The sequence below is a fragment of the Anguilla rostrata genome, chromosome 6, assembly GCF_018555375.3.
Source record: "Anguilla rostrata isolate EN2019 chromosome 6, ASM1855537v3, whole genome shotgun sequence".
NCBI lineage: Eukaryota > Metazoa > Chordata > Actinopteri > Anguilliformes > Anguillidae > Anguilla > Anguilla rostrata.
Window position 1 is genome coordinate 19866438 of NC_057938.1, and position 22423 is coordinate 19888860.

A 22423-nucleotide genomic window follows, 5' to 3' on the forward strand; every position below is an offset into this window, starting at 1 on the left:
TATACGTGCAGCTTCCCTCTTGCATTGTCCCGTTGTGCACATGTCAGTGAAAACGGATCCCCTGTTCAAGGTTACGTTCATTTTGTATAAAACTTTGTGTGAACCTTTGCATGAACTTTTTGTTAAAAAATTCATCTGACCATGCTGATCCAGGTGCATTATTAGACCTGGATATAAAAATGTATTACCAGGGATAAGACACCTGAATTATCAAGGAAAATAAAATGTAAAGAAAATAGCCACAAGTATTTATTTTTTTTATTTTTTATTTTTATGCTATTTTATCTTTATCTACCCAGCATGTAAGTTAACTGAAAACTAAATTATGATTTGCAGTGCCAGCTGGTTTTCAGGTGTAAAGGCATCTGAATACAATCTGTGACTTGTTTCTCTGTATTATTTATGTAGATGACGATGGGATTCCTAGAAGCATGATTTAACAAAATCCCACAATTACATTTTTCCTTTAAAGGAACTCTTCCCAGAGTAGAGTTTCCAATTGAGCTGTACAGTGAACAGAGGGCGGGGTTTCCACGAATCGGTCACAATAGCCGTGAATACATACGCATGGTACCAGCTCAACTCGACTCGACTCTACTTGCTTTTGGTACCAGGTACTTCGTTTCCCACTGCAGATAGTACCCCCGTCAATGTAGCTGCTCGTCATTAGCGACGCCGCATGAAATGCGTTGCTCTGGCCAATCAGTGTTTTCAAGTCACCTTTTGGTATCGCCTCAGCTCGCTTCGAACCTCGACGGAGGTGATACCAAAAAAGTACCAGGTACCAGGTACTATCCACAACTTTGCACGATGGAAAACCAAAAAAGTCGAGTCGGGTTGAGCCGGTACCATGCAGTGGAAAAGCGGCTAATGTGAAATGTGTCCCCACACACCTCTTAGCAGAGAAGGTGTGAGGCGGCTGAGGTGGCAATATATAAATACTTCACAGTTCGCTGTGAGCATGTTTAGTTGTGGCAGACCGATGTGACTTTTGTTGTTTTGGGGCGGGGGGGGGGTTTGGGTGGTGACATTTCCGAAATTCTTCACCTCGTCAACACAGACGTAGGAGGCCAGGCCACTATGTTTGATCTGCTCACCAGAGGTGTTTTCTGCACCACCCTGGGAAAATGACAGGGCTGTCAGAATCAAGAGGCATATGTCTTAGGCAGTTCAAATAATGGCAGGTAATATCAGGGAGATACATGATCCAGTGTACTGGATATCTGATTTTGCCATGTAACATTTTATTAATGTTAACGTAGCCAGGGTTCTGTCTTATTTACCATTTCCCTAATGAAGACTTACAGCGGAAACATAGCTTTTCAAGATTGAATAACAATAGACATTTTATACTTTCATTGTTCTCATTCTTATAATACAGAAACAATTCTATTGCATTTCATGTTTTTTTTAAGCTTTCTTTAGCAATCTTTTCTTTATAGAAATATAAAATGCGGAATGAAATAGTGAATTTTTATGTATGTAGCAAAGTTTTAGCAGCCGAGAGAAACTGACATGACTCCAAAATACGCATACGTGCCAGTATGCATTACTGTCAGCAATGGTCTTGTCTTAAATTGAACCATTTAATGTTTTTTTTAAAATATGCAATACCTTTTGTGATTCTTCATGCTACTTTGGTAAAATGTACTTTTTATAAATTTTAATTAAATGGTGTTTCAAAAGTGTATTTGCGTATTCAAAATAAGGGTCTGCATGAGAAAAAAGCTGCACACAGGTCCGCACCACATAGGACAGAACAACATATCCCATAAAGAATATTTATCTCTGGAAAAAAAATATTTCTGTGACAAAACAGAAGATGTCCCACCAGTGAATAACATTCCAAAGTGTCTCTATAACATGTTATTTTCTTGCATCCACATTATAGCAGTGTTCAAGTGGAAAAGCAACCACATAATTTATGTATGTGAACAGGTTCTTTTTTTTTTTTTCCTGGATAGTTTCATGTTAGTTTCAGTCAATCGTCCATGCCCTTCAGCTTCGGGGCATGTGAGGTAATAGATTGATTTCCATACATCAATCCATTGCATTCTCATTTCTTAACCAAGCCAGCCTTAATTATATGGATTTCTTTGTGGAATGCCCTGGAACAAATATTTTTGGAAAAAGAAAACATTCAGTCAAGTGCTTTGTCCACTTGTTGTAGTGATTCCAAAATTTTGTGCCTGTAGACATTTGAGAATGCGTTCTTTCCTCCCACCCCACATAAAATGAGTTTCTCTCTGTTGAATTATTGTTTTGAAACTGGAAAGGATCATTTAGCTTTCTTATTGCTGATTTTGCGGACACACAATATTCAAAATAAAATAAGAAATTTGTCTCCAGGACCCAACATCATTTAGAAATAAATGTAACTGGAAAGTTGTTGAATCAGTTCCATGGAAAAATTGAATGCACAATATAATGCATACTATACATTTAAAAAAAAATATAGACATTAAGAGGAATTAGAAAAAGGAAGACATGACAATGAAAACATTCAATATTACATTTATTAATACTGGTAAGATACTGACTGAGCTCTTATTACTACAGGGAACAAATTCATTTGGGAAGCTCGCATTTAAAAGCATGTGATGAACTCTCATTGGCATTTTCAAGAGGACAGCATAAAAACAGGAGGAACACACAGTACATAAGCGGTAAATACAGGTAAACACCCGTCGGCATGTTAACGGAATGTAGAAAAAAGCGTGAACTTTCTAAAAAAACGGCATTTCTGAAGGTAATCCGCACAGGGTCACGAGTATCACCAAAACAGTATGACGTAAACGGCAATGAGTTGGATACATTGGCATTTCAGAGGAGCAGACAACATGTTATGAGTCACGGTGTTTGGGTGGGTGAAAAACAACACCAAAAAGGGTGTGTCCTGTATTCAGTCACTCATGAGCCTCCGGGGTGAAATGCAAACTATGCGTGTACTGTAACAGTTTCTTCAGTGCTATCATTCAGGGTATTGAAATGTGTTGTGACGGAAAGGACATGGGCCCATGCCCTTGACAGCATACCCAATAAGCACCTAAGTGACGTTACAGCCATGTGACAACGACCAAACAATGTTACAGAAACGTTACCAGAAGGTTGTGTCTGTTGGGTAATTATGGTCAGATTATCTCAGTCTCTCCACTTCTGTAATTTGGCAGCAGGACAGACTCTTACCCATCAAACACAGATGGTATCTTACTGACCCATCTCCAGACACTGCCTCATATGATTCTGTAAATACAAACAGAATCCTGGTAAGTTATTTAGTTGAATGAGCTAGTTCTTGAGGGAGATTTGTTACTTGTACATCCCAGTAATTCATTTTCTTAGGCTTCATTTACATGTTCACATAAACTACAGAAAGCTTTCAGTTAAATTCAAGCTTCAGTTATGTTACTGTGAAGCAATCTTCAGAAGTAAATAGTCTGACTGTCACAGAGCAATTATTGATGCCTTTTGAATGTGAAAACATGCAAACCAACTGCAGAATTGATTTAGTGTTTTACAAGCTCACCTAATTCCACAAATTGGTCAACAAAGGGAGACAGCAATGCACTTCCTTGTTAATTCAGAATTTCACATAAAAAGTTCTAACCGAAAATATTATATCCCTTAAGAAATGGAATATACTGAAATTATGCTGCAATAAAAGTTATTGCAGCCCTTTACTATGTATGGGCAAATATTCAAAACACTTTTGCTTTCAGATACTGCAGTACATTTTAAAAACACTACTGTAAAACATATTTATCATTATATTGTCTAAATATTTCTCATACTTTATTTCAGTATTATCCATTTTCATAAGGAATGTAACCTGAGGGTAGAAGAGTAATACATTTCAATAATATTTAGATATTCTATGTCTTCTTAAATGCAGCTAGAAAGCTGAAACATGGATTTATCTGGGAACTGTGTGATTATCTACCATATATTTTCACAGTAGCCTAATTGATTCTGTGAAGCTACCTCATAATTCAGAGAAAATGAGCTTGAAATGTCATTTGAACCCTTTGAAGTCCCTTTGAACCCTATCTATAGAAATTCTGCAAATTTTTACTATGTTTATCTACACAGAGGTCTGTTGTAATCCACATCACTCCTACTAAATCAGGAGATACACATCATGCACAATATCTCTCCCAGGGCCTCAGTCAGACAGAATTCTGACGGACAGCAGTAAGCCTACGATCGCATCTGGAGAATTTGCCTTATCGCCTCAGCAAGCACAAACCTGGTCTTGGGATCTGGGATTCCTGTATGCGGGACCAGGAATCCCAGATCCAGATGGAAATATATCCCTAATTTTTTTCGATAGCCAGGATCGCAGCGGGAATTCTGGAAGCAGCGGTACGCTCTCGCCGAAGCGGTGGCAGCTTTTATTTACGAGCTGCGGAGCGCTCCGACAAGCTGCCAGCGTTCTTTATGCTTTCGGCAGGGGTTGTTATCCTTTGGCCTCCCAGTCCCTCGGAGAATGTACAGTATTCAGGAGGAGGGAACATCGCAAAGGGTGTCACAGGTTAAATTCCAGCAGAAGCATGTCCTGTCTCGAAACGTTTGTTTCCAGGCTTTACAATCGTTTCTGATCCTGTTGTGTAGCCGCGTCATAAATCCAGTCGTTAATAAGGTGTGAAGTTAGTTTGATTTTAGTCGCTGGCATATCTGAATGACACTCATGGCTTGTCAGTACACTTCACTTGCGCTTTTTAAACGATGATTTATTATCATTTATTTATTTATACATATTTGTTGGCCAGTGATTAATAGTGAGCCACCCAGACACCCAAAGAGTCTAACTCAGAGAACATGCCAGTCAGTTCATGTGTACCCTTTACTGAGGTTATCCCGAGGACATCCAGCAGATCGAATGATTTCACGGGGCTTGAATGCATTTCAGCTTGGAGCAATGAAACAAGGTGTTGTTGTTCACTGGCTTGTATCAAAGCATCTGCAAAAACAGTTCCTGCAGTGTTCAATGTCCCTCCATCTTTAAAACACTTTCATGATCGGAAAGAAGTGATTTGTGTAAAGAATCTGAACAAAATTACACAGCTGTTATTGGTAGGAGAAAGCTGTCACTGCGGAGCATGTGTGTTGTGATCCTGTTAGCCTATCGATCAATTGCCCTGACTTCGGATACAAATTTCCACCATCAATTAACTGGAGGGGGAAATAAGCTCAGTGACAAGCAGGGTTCAATTCACATGGGTTGAAACATCCCGAGAGGCAAATAAATTGATATCATCTTGGCAAAGTCGCTTTCAAAAGAACAGCATGTGCAATACATATAATACATGTGCAATCTATTAGTCTTGTAACACAACAGGGAGTGATATTGAGTCTCCACCTCTCACAGAAATAAAAAATAACCTTTGCTCTTCTATGTACTGTATGTTAAATATGTTACAAACGTTAAGTATGCACATTTTGTTATACTGCCTTTCAGCACTTTTGCCTTTCAGTTCATTTCAGTTCAACTTCATTAAAATTAGTCGCAGGGTATCTTTCAGAGAATGACATGTACAGTATAGTCACAATACTATGTTGTAAAGTGCTGGTAGGTACTGTGCCCTTGTTTTTTATTGTGACTTAGAGTATTACTACTAGGCTGCATAATAAATAGCCTAAAAGGGACAATAAACAGTTAGTTCAGTTTATCTGTCCAACAGGGCTTAATCTAGTCCCAAAGTTCCATTATTTGAGCATGCATCTCTATATCACTTAAATGATAATAAGGTCAATGAAGTGCAAGCATAATTTCAGGAAACAGAACAAATGGAATGCTATAGACTGTCTGCGGGGGCATGAAATCAAGGTATCTCTGAAGGTTGGCAAGTAGGAGGACCAAATGGATTTGGCTTCAATGCCTAGATGGTCTCTATGTGCTGGTGCATTCACTTCTCAAATCCAGACCTTAATACCCAATGAATCAATAGCTATAATGAAGCAGAAAGATTTTTTTTTAAATCAATGAATTGTTGTGTGTTGATGGGCCAGATCCTCTTTTCCCTCCATTATTAATCAAAAGCCCAGTTATACAAACCTTCATTGGACAGAGGGTGTAATTGTTAACCAGCTATGTGATTGATGGTTAAAATGACACATGTTTGGGACACATGACAAATTAACTTGGCTGTCTAACAACACGTACTTGCTTTTATTTGTTTAAATGATTGTTTGGTGACTGACGAGAGTTTCGTCCTATTAAAGCACTGTTCTAATTCATTCTAATTCATGGATGGATGGGCCTCTGATATGGATTCTGGACTGGACTAGCGCCAACTGTGGCCAGCAGTCCTGCAGGGCAACATGCAATTGACTCTAGAGCTGTGCAGGGAGAGGAGGGATTCAGTCAACCAGGACACATTGCACGCCAGCCATCCTTGATGGTCGAAAGGAAGTCCACCCATAAAGCTGCACATGAAGTGTCTTCCTCCGACTCATGTCTGTGCGGGCCTGAATCACGAACTGCAGTTCGGTAAGAAGCAGCTGCTGACATCACGTGCATCGGAGGTAAGCGCATGCTTGTCTGCACTCTCCTGAACTGAAAATGAAGGTTGCATGAAGGTAGCAAGATTGGGCATTCCTAAGTGAGGAGAAAAAGGTGGAGGGACGCATAAAAAACATGGCTGCTTGCCGCACTGAACATCGTGTAATAGAGTGGTTGCATTTAATTCCATTAACACAGATCATAGTGCACAAATTGAAGCACCTCTTCCAAGTCTCAAAAACATAATGAAATGTTGCCTGCATTTACCCAGTACCTGTAATGAACCTTGCGGCATGCTGCCAGAAAAATAATTTGGCAATTTATTTTCCGCATCGCTGAGCTCAGATCAAAAAATGTCTATTGTTTGGGGATCTCTGAGACATTGAGATATCAGACTTGTGTGGAAACTGAAAGCCTTGGACCGATCATGTGGTAACACGCTTACCCTCCCAAACGCAAAGGGCAAAGCACGGTGCGAAGAAACATTAAACATCTGAATTCAATTTGCAGCATGAGGATACGTGCCCACACAGTGACTGATTCTCAGCTGTGAGCTTTCAGTTCATCAGGTGGCCCACTTAATAACTGTTTCCCGCAGAATCCAGATATCGCCTTTTATTTCCAGGGCCCAGGAACGCACATTTCTGAGCGCATTGCAAAGGTCTCCAGTTGGAACTCGGTGGCTGACAGCTGGTTCGCGTATGTGCGAGGAAACTTACTGTCATGAGGATATCCAGAAAGCAGATACTCACTCTCGAAATATGTAAAGATTGTGCCCAGGGAGAAAGACCGCCATTTTGGCTGAAATCTTACCAAAGTACCAGGAGAGAATTTAAAACATTGTGGCCATCAGCCCCCTGACACACAGGCAAAGCTGATGTCATCCAAAATGAGCATTGCAGCAGGGAAATGCTACCTGACAGAGCAGCCAATCACATTACCTGTAGTCCAGGCCTGTTTATGGCTTCCACAGGTAGGGGTGTAGAGAGACCAACATACTGTAAGTGCATTACTTAGTAGATCTGAGCTGGCATTATAATATGCTGCTGCTGGCTCTTACTTTGTAGTGTCTTGGTATGTCAATGTAACGATCAACAAAAGCTATTTTCTAAAAGTGGTGTTTACCGTTTAAAGGACAGTTTACCGTTTTATATTTATTAGACCATGGTAAAATCATTATTCAAAATACTTAACTCTGTGGTGAAACCAGCAAAATTCCTGCTATTTGAATTCTTAACAATTTGAAAACAAACTCTACACTCTAAATCTGTAAACTTTTTTCACCAATTTTCAACAATTTTTAAAATTTGTATGATCGTGCATTTTGGATCATTACATTTTTAGTTGATTGTGTCAAGAATCTGAAAGAGTGTTTTCAAATTTGACCAGTACTAAAGGGTTGAATTATTTTAAGGTCATGTTTAACGTGAGTCTGATATATAGACAAATGGAAATTATTTTTTGGCACATTAAATCATAACAATAAAAACATGGTTTTCGTATATGGTGCTGTCCTGGAATTCTTACGCTCCTTGACTGTCGGGACAGAATGTTCTCTGAAATTATTGTTTTAATGTTTGTATCAATAAAATGCATAAAAGGTTGTTCCCGGAAGATTTGGCAAGATGCTCGATAGCTATATATAATTAAACGGGATTCAAGGAACTGAAGTTATTGCTTGAACCTGTTACAGTCTTCATGCTGTATCCATGGAGACCATAATATTTTCATCCCCATCTTTCCCTCCTGAACGAAAGCGATGCCAGGTATCCATTGTTTTTGGACACAAGCCTGAAAAGGCACTGAGCCATAATGGAGATCCTGATCCTGGAGAGCTCAAGCTATGCATCAGAATAAGCCTGACAGATTGTATGTGTTTCTTTCTGTTTATTTATAATCTACGCACTCCTTGCACAAGCCTGGCAAGCAAGTATTGTTTTATTAACAGGGGAATTCCAATATTTTATTTTACGAGAAAAAGTATGCAAGTGTGCCATTTTTCTCATTGAAAAGTTTCCTTGGGATATTTTGAACTCATGTTACGCTGTTTGCCCCTACATTACCCAGTAAGTACTTCTATGAGAGTCATGCACATCAATCCATTCATATAGCTTGTTTGTTGTTTGTACTGTACATGTATTGTATGCATTACGTACATTCAAGCTAGCAAGCATACAGTGGCCCAATATAGTGGCACACCTGTCAGTCCACCAGCATCTTGTCAATTGGCACCATGGTGGTGTGCTCGTGAACAGCTGAAGTAATCAGCACAGTAACAGCTCAGGATCAGGATCAGGATCTGCTGGTAAGGCAATGCAAGATAGCTGGTGAATTGTCCTGAAGCTAAAAGAGTGTGGATTTACAATATACTGTCGGGAATGTGTTTGCCTCCTGGGATAGCACGAGAAGAAGCTTTGTTTGGAAGTGCTGAGCTCTATGGTGAAATTTAAAACAAAGAAAAACCACTAAAGAAAACATGAATTAAATGAACACACATATACCTGCTGGCAGTGGACACAGTAGGGGTTTCAGTCTGCCTGAGGCTTTGGCATAACGTCGCAGTGAACAGGGGAGGAGGCTGTGTTTTCCCTGCTAATTGCAGTGGAATCTGTTTAAATATGGGTGCTGCCAGCTTCAAGCCGCTGAGGGCCACCGCAGCCCCGTCACATGCGAGAGCAAAACAGAGAAGCCTTTATGAGCACAGGCGACAGAAATAACAGCCAATCCTGGCAAAATGGCCAAGGTCTGGGAGCTCTACACTGAGGTGACACAGAGACACATCGGCCGGGTGACATCATAGCTAACCACCAGGCCTGGTCAATGTGCCAGTAATGCCTAGCATACACTACAGGATTTTCAGGAACGATTTTTCGGGTTTCAAGATGTTAAGAAAATCTTCTAAAAATATTAAGTCTTTGCATGAACGCTGCGCATACGCACCCCGACGGCCTTTTAATCTGAGACGGTCAGAGACTCAATCGCAGCTCTGCCAATACAGCCTTAAGCTAGTCTGTGGCTCTCATGAGAATATAAACTGATTTGATTTTATCACAAGTCTTCAAGCATGGCTCGTTTTGTGTGTAATCTCTTGACCATAGACTGAGAACACATGTTTAGTGTGAGCATTCCTAGGATGAAAATACCAGTGATTTTTATAAGAGACGGTCATTAAATTTTAGATGCTCTCCATTGTTTGGATTTTGAAAGTTGCGTAGTGTGCGCAAGGCATAAGATGATGCTCACAGTGGCCTGTATTGTGTAGGAGAGGGGGGCGGGGTAGCAGCTACTCCCATGGCTCCGCTTCCCCTTTCCCGTGGCCTCGCTCCACTGCTGACATCATTTCCCTTTCCTCCCTGGCACACACAGGGCCTTGTTTTTTGCCACCTTCCCCTTCGCCCTTGTTTATTCAGCATAACAACATTTCAAGCTCCCAGTGGGTCTACCTGTCAGCGTCTGAATTAATGGGCCTGTGCATGTCAACATATTCTCTGTGTCAAAGGCAGTGGAGGCAGTTGCCATAGCCGGGCAGAACCCCCCGGGTGTATCTGCAAGGTTTTCCATGCGGAAAAGCACAAGGTTCTCTTCCAACTTCAGGCAAACTGTCAGGATTATTACAGCCTCTGGGGATAACTGCACACGGGCCGTGGGCATGCACACTCAGTCACTGAAAACTCCCAGCAGACGGCAGCAATCTTACGATGCCAAGAGGAGGCAGCAGCACTCTGTGTCATTCGCACACACGAGTCAAATAAATATTTCAAATACGTTAACGCTTTAGACGCCAGCAATTTTCCTCAGCGAGCAATGCAAGCTATAAATAGCCTGATCTGATAATTGCTCATGCAAACAGCTTTCTATATATTGCTTTTCACAATGCTTGACCGGGTGAATAGATTGTACATAATGTGTTAGTATGACAAAAAATACTAACACGTGCACACCCAAACCAGTGATACAGGTCCACAACATAGCAAAGTAGGTAAATGTGATAGAATCTGCACCCCACATTAATAGCTGTCAAATAGCCAAGAATGTATTTTAAAATACACCATAACATGATCAGTGTTTTGTCCTGTACTGCTTCTTCTTCTTCAGGAATTCCATGCAAGGCATTAACCAAAAGTGTTCAGACTTCAGACAATGAGAAACAATCACTATCGCGGTAGCAAATATAAAAGAAACTTCGGAATGGAATGCAAGCTCTGGAGAAAAAGACCTAGGCAAGTGCCTGAATGTCTCCATTTCTCAAGAAGTTCTTGTCAAAATATTAGGTTAGCCCTCCGGAATGACATCTGAACCTAAGCCAGAAAAGTTTATTTTGCTGATCCTCTCCCGTTACCAGTGACAGTCGCAGTAAGTCATACGGCAGGAGCCGTAATGGAAACCTTTCCTGGCGCTTACATTACCCACACTCCTCTCTGGCAGGTGGGACAGGCACATTTTTCTCTGTACTCCCTGGACAGGAAGTGGGAACGTCACCGTTTTAGAAAGTGACTGGAATGTAAAACAGGTGGCAGCGCCTAGCGCTAATGAAAATGCCTTTTGTTCAGGCAGCTTCTGAACAACTTGTTAACTTAATCTCGGAGTTGACGCATAGCAATGCTGACAATGGCAACAATGCTATGCCATTGTGTGTCAACGGGGCAAGGGACATGACATACGCTTAAGGGATTTTAAACTTCGGAGCCAGCACAGATACAATTAAAATTTGATTCAAAATTATGGGATGCACCACTGGACAAAGACATATTGACCGGGCTGGATTGGCCACCAGACCCTGACATTTTCTATGGCAGTAAATATCCTGTGTCCTTGGGTAAACAGGCTATTTGTAAATGTCCATAAACTAATGTAAATCAAGAATTCTCCTTTCCTAATCATCAAAATGTCCAAGACAACCACATGATTTATGATCCTCCACATTTATTTCTAATGTTAAGTCAACGTCACACAAGACTATATATTATGTGGTTATTTTACTCCTATCCCCAACCAAGAATTATTCGCAATGAAACCAAATGCAGTTAACTGAGCTGCACTCATATTCTGGCTGATGTCAATTGATTTTAGGCCTCGGGGTCCTATAATAAAAACACCATTGAAAACGTAAGAGATGTCTCACTGAAGTATATGCTTTGTACACGGACTGTTTGTCTTTTGCATTTCATATTAAAAAATCACAAATCTTTGATTTCACCAACAATGAAATGATGGACAGACAACATACAATAATATTTTTGGACCAAGAGGATTTCACGATCAGTGAAAATAGTAAAAGCTTTAAAACTACTACTTCTAAACTTCACCTACCTTTTCTTAAAAGAAAAATTGAAAGGCTCAAGAAATTCTTATTTTGCCTGATGTCCTTTGCCATTGTGTCCTTCATCACATCTGGATGCTGTGATCTATTTCCTTTAAGTTCTTAATCTTCATGAAACACTGAATGGAGGAGTTTGATGCTGCTTTTCAAGGGGGAGGGGGGGAGGTCGGAGGGTTATAAAATGAATTATATGATAATAATTTTTGGCTGCACAGATAACAAATGGTGGAATTTGAAAGACCAACCATCCAATCATGCACAGCATACCAGCGAAGCAAAAAAGCACCAATGGGCTCATTGCCAAACATCTGCATCTCATTCCCACTGACATATGCTTACATACCAGGAGGGTTGTGCATTTTAACTTCCTTTACGTGTTTGAATTCCTTGGACACAAGTGGTTATAATGAGATTTTGTCATGGGCCAAGGTATGTGCAAATAGAAGCAAATACTTTTTAAAATACTTTAATTTCTTTTGACAAAAAATTGGTTACGTTGTTATATGTTACCAGTGTATTCAGGTTTTACTGTTAATTTTATGAAACATATCGTCATAAAAACACTTATTGTGTGCATTTATTATTTTTGTTCAACATTAATATGATCCTACTTGATTGGTTCTCATTGGGAAAATATACCCTATGACAGACTGAGTTCCTTTTCAACCTTTAAATCTTTTGCATGAGGTACTGCTGCTACTGCAGTTATTATGAGTGCATGGTGAGTGAAATGTCAACAGTGTTTTGGTAAAACTAAATACTGCCACCTAGTGTTCTCAGACAATAATTATAAACATTCAAGAGGATCTGCATGAAATCGTTTCAAATAGGCTAACCTCAATACAATTCTCCCAAAATACAAAATAACAGTGCAAAAGAAATACATTGAATATTTAAATCTGTTTCCAAAAGTATATATATATATATATATATATATATATAATTATTATTATTATTACATACGTATGGTTATCTAATATACATTACACAAAGTAAATGCACTTTTCTTTGAGATCCAGGGGTTCCTACCTTCACATCAAAGGTGAAAAGTACTTAAATAGACTCACAATTATTGTGCCAGCATAAAAACAAACCAACCAAATGGAGACAAACGACAACCATAACAATAATATGTTTATGCAAGAGGGTTAGGCATGGACAAATGCCAGATGAAAAAAGGGGGTATTACTGATAAGTCCAAAAATTAAGTGTGATGGTTTTATGCAATACTTAAAAATATCTCAAATTTTACTTCAAAAGGTGGGATGTGAAGAAGGACTGTGTGATGCATAGGCACAAGCTAAAGTACTGTAGACTGCCCCCACATCACTATGATGGCAATGATTTGATTGTAGCTCTAGTGTTGGTTTTCTAGACATGTTAAATGCACCTTCAGTAAGTGGCATTGGCTAAAAGCAACTAGTTATTTCCTAAATTGAAAATTGCAACCAGAGCTGTACCTGATGTGTAACTTCTAGTAAATTATTTGACATGCAAACAGACCAACGCGGCAAAAGTACACAATATTCTGTACTTCATAATCCAGTTTATTTACTTCTTAGCTTATTTAGTTCTTAACTGTAACATTAAGGAAAGTGTACATTGCAGTCCAAACCCATACCTGAACCAGTAACCTCCTGCTTAAAAACCCATCTCTTAGGCCACGTGTGTGCAGTGTTTTCACCTTCTACATCTTCTGATTTATTTATGGTACTCTTCTTATAATGAGCAAATGTGGCAGCCATATTAGATTTTCCAACGAACCATGTGACCTCACAGTACAGATGCAGTCCATTGCCCACTACACTGTAAAAATGGTGAAGTGGCAAAGGTACAAAACTGTAAACAGCTGAAATGTAAATAATTGTATTATATTATTGTATTTTATAATATCAATTGTGAAATGGAACTATTGAATGTAATTATACTGCACGTGATGGATTTTCCGTAACCTATATATGCGATAATGTGTAAAATGTGTATTTCACGGCATAACATGTACATGAATCGACACGTGATTTTGGCATGGTTATTTTATTATTTATTTTTTCTATATAGATAATAGCTTCATACATATGTGTTTTTTTATACTCATTTTACTCTGTGGTTGTACGTGTGGTTTTTGGGCAGCAGACACAAAGCAAATTTCTGTGTTACCAGAAAAACTTAAAAGTATAACCTTCTCTTATTTAAGGTGAAACACTGAAATACTGAAATATTTCTTCGACATACCGCCTGCTACCGTATGCTTAATATATCGGTACAGGTATTTATATGGTAAAGGTCCGGTGACCCAGTTTCCAGTATTTTGCCGTAAAATGTACCTTTTTTTACAGTGTACAAACATGCCAGGTTTTGCAAGCATTTGAGAATCTGGATTTTACACCAATTTTTCCAAAGTGGTGGATGAGAAAAAGAAGAAAAAAACCCTGAGCAGTATCAATATGGTGCCTTACACACCTGCTCTGTGCCATTACAATAATGCCATAAAGTCATATCAAGTCTTATTAAGTCATATTTTATTTACATTTCAGAGACAGGGAGATTTATGTTATTCTTCACTGGCACCGCTGTAGCCTCTTTGCCCTACAAGGCTAACCAAAGGGTAAGGGAAGATAGCATAGAGCAACAGAAAAAGAGCAATTAGGATTAACCAGGGGGCCGTAGTAAGTCACATTTTACATTTTGGCCTGGAATTGTGGGTCCTCATCCTTACAGGGCTGCACAGAGTGCATATATAGGAACTGTAGAGATTAGGACGTGCAGTGCAGGCTAAGAAGTAATGGAAAACAGCCTCTACTGCGCATGTTGAGTGCAAAAGAGCTAGCTGCCCATTGAGCTCAATGTAGAAAACCAAGATGATTTAACTACCGAAGAAAACCTCATTGGTCAGTTTTTTGTGATCATAAATTTCATTTTGTGAAATGGTCGTTGTTTTAGTCCAAAAGTTTTGGAAAAATATTTATAAAAATGTATTTACTGCACATTTGCCTAAAAAATTCAACATTTCATTTAATTAATCTGCTGTTCACATGAAACGTTTCGATTATTAATCGAGTTTCAAAATACTATTGGGGAAGGTTTATTTTGCCTTCAAAAGTCTGATATTCCCCATTCACTTTGATGGGAGCTCCATGTTTAGCGCTCAACACGCGCAGTACAGGCTTACTTCTGGGGCTACACAGCTTAGGCTGGCTGAGGGCCTGCTTGCCTGTCCAGTTAAATATGCATCTATGGGACTGCGTTGTGCTCCTTCACTAAGACTGGGAGTGCTCTTGGTGAGGAAGCTGCATCACTGTGTCCAGCTGCACGTCCAGCAACACCTGCTGTATGCGCAGTCTCGCCACTTTCTGAATTTGCGCCGTTTCCATCTGCCTGAGTTCCGAAGCAACAAATTTGCCAAAAATGTCAAAGGAGTCTTCTGCCGGAGGTTCCCTGGCATTCCCAATGTCCAATCTGTCTTCGTACGCCAGCCTCATCCTTTTCTCCGTGGCGACACTGCCAGCATTACCGTTCTGTGGCTGGTTTGGAAAATCGGCCTCCTTCTTCTTGTCGGTCTTCAATCTGTCTTCGGTCACCTGCAAATGTGTGACCAGACATATGCATCCCTTCAAAAAACACACTCATGTGCAGATGCTATAATATATTACTCAGAAAAAAACTCAATGGCTGAAACTGTCACTTGTTATATGCTAAATATTTCTTTTTTGTGGCTTCCAAATGAAACATGTGACTACACTCTTTTTTCATGAGACGTTATTCAGTTAATTCATTACCTACAGTGCAATATTAGGTGGCCAGTAAGTCAGCCATTCTTCTCTAAAGACTGAGGTGAAACCAGTTCTCAGTCCATCAAAAGCAAAAATACAAACAGAAGTAATGATTCTGGATCAGACCAAGACACTTCATAAAGAGCATGAAATGCAGGCCTAATGTACTTTCCCAAATATGATGCTCTCTATCTGTGACCTATCAGTGCTGCCTTAGACTGATTGGCTAAACATCCCCTGACACACCCCAAGTGACAAACCACTACTCTCTTTATAAAACTGGATATATAACAGACTTGTGGAAAAAGGCAACCTTTATGTCTGCTGCAGCTTTGACAGAGAGATTACGAGTTTGAACTGAGTTCATGTTCATTAAATATTCATAAATGATCACAGCAGTTAATAACATGACAGCTCAGCTGATCCTGGACGACTTCTACTGGGCAGTACTAGTCTGTTTTCTTATGGGAACATCCTGGTGATCTCAAAAACATGCATATCTTGTAAAATTCCTTTGTAAGCCTTGATAACTTAGAGTGTTGAAAACTGGTTTGCTATTTATTATTATTATTATTATTATTATCAGTTGTTGAAGTAGGACATTTAGTAAATAATGTGCTTCAAGAATTGGCACCTGTTTGTAAAAAATCCTTTCACTGACTTTAGTAGTGCCTGAGGATTTGCCTCATTTAACACAGCTGCTGTTTGCATATGCAAATTACAGGCCTACTTACAGCTGGTTCTCCCTCCCCTTCCTCTGACAGTTGAGCACAAGTAGGTCAGAAGACACGGCAAGGAAAAACCAAGTGGTTTGATTATTAGTATGTGTGATAAGCAACCATTGTGGATAGGTTTTATGCATAGAAGCTCTCCAAAAGGATATCTTTTGGCTGAAATACAGGGCTTAGCCAAAAATATGGAATGTAGTTTGTGTGGTTCCTTTGGCAAAATTAGCTTCTGGGAGTGGAAGATGGGTGTGAAAAATAGATATTCACAATATTGCAATTGGGAGAGGTTTGGTGCCATTTTGAGAGGCTTTTGGGAACAAACCATTGGTAAAGCACATCAAATTTCACTTCTTCGTTAAATTGACTCCACAACTTTTTCCCTGGTATTGCAGACATCCCGGAGTACGATTTCGAAAAATAAACCTGGTTTTGTCCAGTATCAGAAATGCATGTATTCACTACAGAATAAAGAAGTATTACATTTCATTGTTGTTTTTTAGAATAAACATGTCCTGTATGTTTACTGAGTGAGACTCCCATAGGAACAGGGAATTTGGTAATTTTGGAACTAATGTGCTCTTTATTTCAAGCTTTGACCAATTTCTGAAATGTATATAGTTTTGGCAATAACAAGGTTTATTTAAGATGGGTGGATTCTTGGGGTTTAAGTGGTTATCATTTAAATGATTTTGAAACTGACCTCTTCATTGACTTCAATGGTTGATATTGAGGCATCAGACTTCTCTAAAAACTTCAGTACTGACAAGAGGTACCATTTTGATGAGGACACTTGACAGCTAGTGACAGGTGAAAAGCGTGTCTTCTGTCTCTCTCTGGCATATTGACTTCGTAAGTTCTTCATTTTTTTCAGTAGTTCTTCCACTGTTGGGCAGAAAAAAACAAAGGATCATTGTAATATGAAAACAAATCAATAAATTTTAAAATTACTAGCACAACATAAGTAAAAGCATACAAATGCCAACCAACACACTTCACATTGATACACAGTTGTTGTGCTTGCTGCCCAGAGTGGCAGGGTTTACTTTTTGTGTCCCTACCAATGTCTGTCCAACTCCAGTAATTATGTTAAAATTCTGGACCTGTAACAAATAATGTCTGCCCTTGTTGATCAATGCCTATACCACCCTGTTTTACATAATAGCAACCAATTTTTTTTTATTTTATTTTTTTTACACTCATGGAAGTAGATAAGCAGACTTCAAGCAAGTTATGATTTTTAAAAACACTTTTTATTTGTATATAGCTTCCTTAATTAATTATAAAGCAGAGGACAGGCGCCTAGGGAGCTATTGAGTCTCTACAGCTTGTGAGTCTGGTTGTTAACAATTAACACTTTACATAACAGACTAAATTAAAGTGTTTCAATTCAAGGGACTGAAACTTAATTCGCAAGGTCACTTGTGGGTAGCTGCTCCTGTAGCTAGTGTTCAATTAGTATTAAATTAAACATAACTAATCGTTCACTGTGCGTTGCAATTTAAGCCAACACTCGTCATGAAAATGCATTTGCAAGGCCATTTCCAAAAATGTTTGTTTAAAGTATTATTATTATTATTATTATTATTATTATCCTAATATTTGGCAAAACGCTGTTCAGTTTCCCATTTGACGATTTATGTTTACACGAATACCTTGCTAATACCAATGAAAATGCTTAATTTTTCAGCCTTACGTTTCCGTGTAGCCTATTGTTTTAATCAGGTAGTTCAGTTCATTTATGTTCATCTGGACAATGTCAAGCTGCTGTTTTTGTTGAACACCATCGTCCTCAAATAGCCTTGTATCGTAAAGAACTCAAATAGCCATTATAGCTCAGCAGAACTATAGAAAGTTAGCAACAGAGGAAACAGGCTCGACATGAACGAAATATATATATTGCACTACCCTTGCTTCATTTATACTCACGTTACATGACCATTTGCCATAATCACCAGTTTTGTTGATCTACCTAGCATTTATTTCCCTTCAGCGGACGTATTTTGTTGACTTATTTTGTTCCTTCGCCCAAACGGGCGACTTTGACCATTCCTCTCGACTTACCTGTTGTGCCCAAATGTTGAGCAATTTCTTCGGTATCACGCATTTTGTGTCATCTATCACGATAATCATTAGCACATCAAATTTCACTTCTTCGTTCAGTCGACAAACTTTTTTCCTGGTGTTGCAGACATGCATCCCGAGGTACGATTTCGAAAAATAAACCTGGTTTTGTCCAGTATCAGAAATGCATGTAATCACCACAGAATAAAGTATTACATTGCATTGTTGTTTTATGGAATAAACATGTCCTGTATGGACTCCTGTAGGGTCAGGGGATTTGGTCATTTTGGAACTAAAATAAACAAGGTACTTCAATAGCCATTCTAGCTCAGTAGAACTGTAAAAAGTTAGCAACAGAATAAACAGGCTCGACATGAACGAAATATATATTTCACTACCCTTGCTTTATACTTACGTTACAGGACCATTTGCCATAATCAACAGTTTTGTTGATCTACCAAGCATTTTTTTTTCCTTCAGCGGACGTATTTGTTGACTTATTTTGTTCCTTCGCCCAAGCGGGCGACTTTGACCATTGGAGAGTTGAGCAACACCGACTTACCTGTTGTGCCCAAATGTTGAGCCATGTCTACGGTATCACGCCTTTTGTGCCATCTATCATGACATTCATTATCAACATTGTGCAGTGAGGGCTTTGTTTTCCATAGTTTACAGAGCTCCTCTACTTTTGGACGGGTCCAAAATTCTTTCCCCTCCATGCTGGTACAGGGAACTGTCTACTGTGCGAAACAGATTAGCCTACTTTCACTTCCCTGTCGATGAGCGTAAACGAGAGATTTTAATGTTACCGTTTGTCATAGATTATCGTCGGAAACGAGTAGAAGTGCGAACCAAGCAACAACCGGAGACAAAATTGTGTTTCCGGTGCAGGATAGTTGCCTCATTTGGCGTTAATGCGCAGGCGCAGTGGTAAATACACTAGTATGTAGCGAGCTGCGAGTGTGGTCACCACGCTCAGAGCTGTGAGTGACCAAAAGAGCTGCGGGCAGAGACACCACCAGCTCCACTGAACTATATAAGAACTAGAAGGGAAACTGCCTTCTCAAAACGGTGTCAGTACAAAAGTTGTTGCTCGTATGAAACGTGTTGCTTTCCGCTTTCAGTCGGGTTCCGGAACTGGTGTCAAAGTACATTTCTTTAAATTAAACAATAGAGTACAGTCATGACGTCGTTTTGCTCGCCAACCCGGAAACAAGGTATGTGGTTAACGTAAGGCTAAGCGTTTCACGTTTTGTTCTAGGAGATAAATTACAGTAATTAATGTCTCAACCGTGAATTTAGAAGCCGTTATGTGGTTTAAAGAAGTGAATTGCTAACAAGTTGCTATATTGAAACTACAACAACGGTCCATTTCTTAACTACCGCTCAAGGTTCCATATTAGCCCGCCGGCCTGCGCGTGACAAGCATTGTAGTTTCAATATAGCAACTTGTTAACAACTTACTTTTTTAAGTAAGTTGTAATTTATCCTGTAGAACAAAACGTGAAACTCTTAGGCTTACGTTAAACACAGATCTTATTTTCGACAGAAAACGAAATCTCTACGGGGGAAAAAAACGTAAATCTGGTGAGGGAACCCATGACTGAAAAATATTATATGTAGCCTACTTCCAACTTGCTGATGGAAATACAACAACACGATTGGTAGTTTCCGGACATTAAAACCACAATGCAACAGGAAATTAATTCCTCCTATCTTTTTGGAAAATTTCCCTGGGCATACAGAACCAGAATCTGTCTTCTGATTTAAAAAAAGAAGTATTTTCAGCGTTCCATTGATGCAATTGATTTTCAGAGTTCAGTTGATATTCAGAGCTCCATTGATACAATCATTTTCAGCATATTGCTTGCAGACCAGAGTTTTCAACAAAAAAAAATTAAACGAGGACCCCTTTTTTAAAAATAATTTTTTTTTTGTCATACTTGTTATTTGAGTAATTCCTGTTTTGAGTCTATTTGATGTGAGATGTCAGCAATTTATAGTCAGAATTAAGAAGGTCTAGTGGTATAAAATTGCGTTGTATTTTTGAGTCCTTTCCTGGTTTAGGTAGTAGAATAATAACTCCTTGCCTCTTAGTAGGAGGAAGTGTATGATTTTCAATTATTTCCTTTATAGTGTTATAAAAAGCAGCTCATCCCAAAAGTGTCCATAGAAGTTAAAAGTTAGACATTCTGATCTAGGTAACTTGTCCAGTTTTACACAAAATAAGGCCTTATCTAGCTTCTCAGGGGGTCCTTAGGTCCACATCACAAGTATTTTTAAAACTTTATTTTGGGGATTAAGTGTGTCACTTTTCTGAAGAAAGCAGCACAATAAGTAAGAGGAAAAGACGACAAATAAAGATTATGGTGAAAGTTAAAAACGTCCTTGTCAATAGTGTTATGGTCATTACATTTTATATAATTTATGAGTAATTTTTATGGCATTTCTTTCTTGGTGTATTTTTTCTAGCTTACAAAAGTGTGCTGTGACCCTTTCCCCCTCTTCAATCTACCTAGCTCAAGACGTAATATAAGCCCCCTTTTATTTCTTTATGCAAATTTCATCTAGTTATGGTTAAGCTATAATGTTTTGTTTATCATTGTCAGTAAGAGTGGCCTTGTTACAGAATTAGTTCATTCCTGAATTTGATTGGCCTCCTCCAAGCATTGGAGTTTGTTAAGGGGTTTGCTAAATGAAATTGAGGAATTCCCACTTTTTGGAATAAGATGTAAAGTTCTTCCTGTTTACTTGCGATATAATACATTTAATGCCATTACAGTAGTTATTGTATAAAACAGAGGAGTTGAATTTCCAATAGCCTTTATTATGGAGCATTACCGGAGGAGAGTTTTCTCTATCATAAACTAGAAGTCTATACAACACTACATTTTTAGGCCTTGCAGCAGGGCCCCCTTTGTTTTGTGGCACTGAACCTCTGAAGGACAACAAGAAGTTGGAAGTACTGCATGTACGTGTGTCTCTGTATGTATGTGTGTTTTTCCCACGGTGGGCAGGAACTGGCGGTGCATGGCAAATTGTGGTCACTCACTCACTCACTCACTCACTCACTCACGGACGACCTTTGAGGGACGTTTTGTGGGACGCATGCGCAGGTGGTGCTTCGTTTAGTGGGACGCATGCGCAGGTGGTGCCAGCTAAAATGTGTCTGCTGCAGTGAGTTGCGCCGTGGGTCTGGACGGTTCTGTGCTTGTCTTTCTCTCTATCTCCTCTACATTTCTCAGAGTCCAAACTGGTGAGCTTGGCCTTTCCATTATCCTCCCCCCTGCCATCCTACCAGGGAGGAACCATGACACTATGCTGTCTGGGACTCTGAGAACAACTCAAAGATAAAGTCTAAGTAATTATTTTTGATTTAAAACTTGTTTATGTAACATTGAAGGCTAAGAGGTCACTGTGTGCTCATTCAGTTTTCATGCCATATGTCATGCCTGGTTATTATCTGGAGAGAATTTTCCCTGCTCAACAGATGCAAAACCAGGGGGTTTTAATCCAACCAGATTAAACAATGATCCATTAATTGTGCAGCTGATTGATAAGTTTTTTGACATTTTTTGAAAGGTTTTGTGTGTGAAGAAAGAAATTTTTTTCAAATGATTTAGAACAGGAATACCTGCCCACTCCAAGGTAATGTTTATAATTGTGATGCTGCTAAATTAAATCTGCTCATATTTATAGCAAGTGGAAATGTAACATCAGAGTACAAACTCCTTTGGAATTACTTGAAGTGTACTTTTTTCTTTAGACCACAAACCCATAGCTGCAATTGTAAAGTTGGCAGGTATTCAGAAACTTGTCTAAATATTTAAAATATCCAAAGTGCAGCCCAAAACTCTGGACCAAACTGAAACGTTCACTAAAAATAAAACTTAAAAAACACAAGCAGAAGTGAAGTACCCCTTTAACTCATGGCTTCCATTTTATGAAGCCTTAAATGAAAAATAATGATCCTTTCACAAGAAACGTTATATTTGGTAACTATAATTCAATTCTGAACTGACTTCAAGTTCATTGATAACTG

At 39.1% G+C, this 22423-nt stretch overlaps 1 protein-coding gene across 5 annotated transcripts; it reads right to left on the reverse strand.

Moving 5' to 3' along the window:
- Positions 1 to 14324: 14324 nt before the first annotated feature.
- On the reverse strand, positions 14325 to 19287 carry LOC135256782 (uncharacterized). Of its 5 annotated transcripts, none has more exons than XR_010330521.1 (3): positions 18797 to 18931; positions 17021 to 17202; positions 14325 to 15400 (listed from the first exon to the last, which is right to left on the reverse strand). XR_010330521.1 is itself a non-coding variant. In XM_064338920.1 (3 exons), the coding sequence occupies exons 1-3, from the start codon at positions 19098 to 19100 to the stop codon at positions 15080 to 15082; spliced, it is 660 nt and encodes a 219-aa protein (XP_064194990.1). In that variant the 5' UTR covers positions 19101 to 19287; the 3' UTR covers positions 14325 to 15079. The 5 variants fall into 5 exon arrangements, 3 of the variants coding, with proteins under 3 accessions (XP_064194990.1, XP_064194992.1, XP_064194991.1); XR_010330522.1 differs by lacking the exon at positions 18797 to 18931 and adding an exon at positions 18247 to 18375; XM_064338920.1 differs by lacking the exon at positions 18797 to 18931 and adding an exon at positions 18944 to 19287.
- Between the last annotated feature and the right edge of the window lie 3136 nt (positions 19288 to 22423).

Coding starts and splice junctions, on each gene's coding strand:
- LOC135256782 (XM_064338920.1), bottom strand. CDS start 19,100: ATGGAGGGGAAAGAATTTTGGACCCGTCCAAAAGTAGAGGAGCTCTGT. Junction 17,203..18,943: donor TCAACATTTGGGCACAACAG/GTAAGTCGGTGT, acceptor TCTGCCCAACAG/TGGAAGAACTACTGAAAAAA. Junction 15,401..17,020: donor CCATTGAAGTCAATGAAGAG/GTCAGTTTCAAA, acceptor ACACATTTGCAG/GTGACCGAAGACAGATTGAA.